The 3727-nt window shown below is 46.0% G+C and overlaps 1 protein-coding gene across 1 annotated transcript; it reads right to left on the minus strand.

Annotated features, from left to right (window-relative positions):
- Positions 1–256: 256 nt before the first annotated feature.
- On the minus strand, positions 257–3091 carry SARC_12706 (hypothetical protein; the record flags this gene model as incomplete). The annotated part of the gene is made up of 4 exons (XM_014293182.1): positions 257–665; positions 1134–1190; positions 2268–2550; positions 2973–3091. Coding segments are annotated over 4 exons (663 nt in total), but the record flags the coding sequence as incomplete, so codon positions are not given.
- Positions 3092–3727: the final 636 nt, after the last annotated feature.

A 3727-nucleotide genomic window follows, 5' to 3' on the forward strand; every position in this document is an offset into this window, starting at 1 on the left:
TATATATATACTTGTGTGTGAGTGTTTGTGAGTGCGTGTACGTGACGTGTGTGTTTGTTTGTTCGTGTTTATATGTATATCTGTAGTAAAACAATGCTAAGCGCTTTCAGGAAGTGTTGTACCCCTCAGCGTTATTGCATTGTATGTTAGAGTAGATGAATTGTGTTTTTGTGTTCATCCAACAGATATTTGCAAAACTTGTTGTGCTGGGGCTTTTTTTAAATTATCACTATAACCTCCATGATATTCATAGTATGGGCGAGACGCATGTATCTGTTATTTTATTCGCTCAAGAAACAATACTCTATACCATCAATTTTGGTTTGTATTATTTTTATCCACTAATGCTCAGCAGCGGTAGTCCACAAGCGCCCCATTATATTCAACGGGCGCGAATAATAAGTGGTATACAAACTATCGCAAAAATATCTAAAATAGAAATGGGATAGTGAAGCCCCACCTTACCATCCCGAGGGACATCTGTGCCACCACTGTACGACTATGTCATCTCTATCCACTACGGCATAGCGCTGGTAGCAAGCGGCCGCAAGGCAAGCATGGTTGGGTACTATCTGAATGACTGAACCAACGCCAAGAGCAGACAGTGTAGATTGGCGGAGGGCAGCGTCCGTGATCGAGGGGTCGCACTCGACAATACTGCACTCCTGTATTCGTGGTGTGATGTGTGTGGAACCATTTGTGTTGCATGTATAGTATATATTTCCATGGGCGTGTATATGAATGTGTATGTGTAGCTCAGAAGCATGGGTACGGGCGGAGACACTGTAGCGCTTGGCATGGCATTGCAATTGGCGATTTCATATCGAGTCTTTTGCGAGTAAACCGGAGTTGATAAATGGGAACGGAGTTTCCAAAAAAAATCAAAAATCGCTCAATGGATCTATTTTATGTCAAGCGAACGCCCTTCGGAGCGCTGTCTTGATATTAGTACATCATTGTTTCGAGCCATAGACGAGCATACTCGATTCTAGCTATGCGTCAAGGTGCAGATACTGTATATACTACTGAACTTGGCAGTCGCTAAGAAATTCCGGCGACAAAAAAATCATATGCCTGATTTACACGCGCACCCCGAGATATATATATAAGTGCACTGGTATAAACGCACGTACCTGGCTGGCGCTGACTATCTTTAAATTAGGATGTCCGACGATCTCACCAAAGCCCCCCTGTGTTCAGGCAGCTTGTGTGTAAGTATACGCATGTACATACTTATACAATGCTGGTAATACGATGTGGTGAAATTTAGTGAAATTGGCAGGCGCTCGATGCAAATGGTGACATTTTTTGGTGGTGCTTGTCGTCGGTCTCGATAAAGGGTTCTATATATGGAGTAGGCTTGTGGTATGTCTCTGATCCAGACAGGTGTAGGGTCGTGGCCAACAGGCTCAAGAACAGACACGTACTGAGTATACTGAACCCCATACACGGGTATTTAAAAGGGGTAAACCATTTCGGGAGAGCCCAACAGGATACTGTGCATGCTCAACACCTTTTTAACGACATTAAATTAGAGATCAAAATTGCCGAGAGAGCCGAACACGTGGTGTGTTGTGTGATGTCCACCAATGCTTGTCCATGGTACCAGAGGAATGAGAATTCAAACACCACCTTTAACTCACCTTCGCCGTACGTGGAAGTGCAACACAGCATGAACATATGCACATACATGCTTCTTAATCTGACAAAGTATGGGCACATACACATGCCGGTGGAGGTAAAATCCAACCTTCAACGTATACATGCTTCTCAATCAGAATCGATTGGAATACTGATTGGATTGAATACGTTTGCATGGATAAGCCTGGATATCTCAATCCAGGCCCAGACTTCCGGGGAAGGCTATATAGAAAACACCATGGCGCCAGAATCAATCATAATCGCTTGCATGATATGCTGAGGTGGCGGTAGGTATTTCGCTTTCACGCACGTATTCGCACCACGCACATGTCCGTACACATCGACATGCTTCTGAAAGGATACATCAACAGACACATACTCCTATGTGGATAGTTTCACACACACACCTGTGCAGGTATCTTTGGACAAAGCCATATGGCACCGCATCGATCATCAGATGGTCACTGTTGTGATATGCTGAGACGATTGTGGACACTACGCTCACACGCACATAGCCACACCACGCATATATCCGCACCCGCAGACATGCTCCTATGCGGGTACGTTGACAGACACATACTCCTGTTTGTGTGAATGGGTTGACACACACACACACACACACACACCTCTGTGCAGGTATCTTTGGACAGAGCCATGGCACCCGCATCAATCACCAAGCGATCTCTGTCGGGATATGCTGAAACGACCGTAGACACCACTCTGCCGGCACAGTCTTGGACAACGTCACACGTACCCGTCAGCGACTGCTGCTTGTCTAGAAATAGATTGTTTCCCGGGTGGATGTCCGTGATGCCCGAGTTAGAAAGTATAGGCGCCAGGCACGTGGGTGTGGAGCCGATGCTGATGTATGTGCACGTGACACCCCTCGACTTGAGGCGATCGGCGAAGCTGTGTGGTTCAACCGAGAGATGAGAAAGCACGCGGGTGTACGGCTATAAAATAGCCGAATCTGGAGGCAAACGGGAGAAACATGAATACCAACCAGCAAGATTGGAAGTAACGAACGAGGCAATGTTGAACACATCAGGCCTTTAGTTAGCCACACTTGGGGATTCTATTCGGGCCGAAGAACAGTAGTTCAGCGAATGCGAGTGGTTAGGTACAACCAATGCCTGCAGATATACGTATTACGCATGCAGACCCTTACCGCGTATACAGAGTGCAACCAATCAACCATAGTATGTAATGGTTCTCTACGGACAACACATACAGCCCAGCAGACAAAGGCACAGACACTGAACTGTGTATAACTAGACACAACTGACTAGGACTAAACATCTGGGCTGCAACATATCTGGGCTGCCACTTGCCTGGTGATGAGTGCAGCCTCACTCGATGCGATGCTATCCAGCTTCGCACCTTCCCCTCGAGCCACGCCGTAGCTGTGTCCGGCGTGGGCGTACAAGCCCACGAATCGAATGGCTGCAATGATGGCGGGCATATGGCAATAGGCGGTGGAGTGTAAGGTTAGATATGGTTGGGTTCGATTGGGTTAGACTGAAATAGAATGAATACCACGGATAACAGGTAAGGCTGGAAATCACAAGAAATGCTCTGAACCAGTGTGATCTATGTTGACCCAGCTGGATCATCCACTTCGGAGGTTAGTTCAATTATTCCTCGCAAAGCCAAGGTACCAACAGCTCAATCTCTATCGTAATATGGGATAGTACCATGGTGATCTCATTGTACTATCCATAGGACAATAGTGATCTCTATCGTATTATGGGATAGTACCATGGTGATCTCATTGTACTATCGCATAGTACAATAGTGATCTCTATCGTAATACGGGATAGTACCTTAGCGATCTAGCTGTCGATTCCTTGGCATTTGCGTAAAGGAACACAAGACAAAGATCCCGTGACACTCTCTACGATCTCACATAGGGCCATGCGACGGACTTGTATATACAACGACCCGTAAAACAATAATAAGCACATACGTGTTGGGAACCATTGTTAAGCATACCCAGTACATGCCACCAACCATCTCTTCTGAAGATTTAACGAGAAACGAATTTAGCAATCGGGTGGGAGGGTTAAAGTATCCATCGAAGGATATA

Source organism: Sphaeroforma arctica (assembly GCF_001186125.1).
Source record: "Sphaeroforma arctica JP610 unplaced genomic scaffold supercont1.2520, whole genome shotgun sequence".
Taxonomy (NCBI): Eukaryota; class Ichthyosporea; order Ichthyophonida; genus Sphaeroforma; species Sphaeroforma arctica.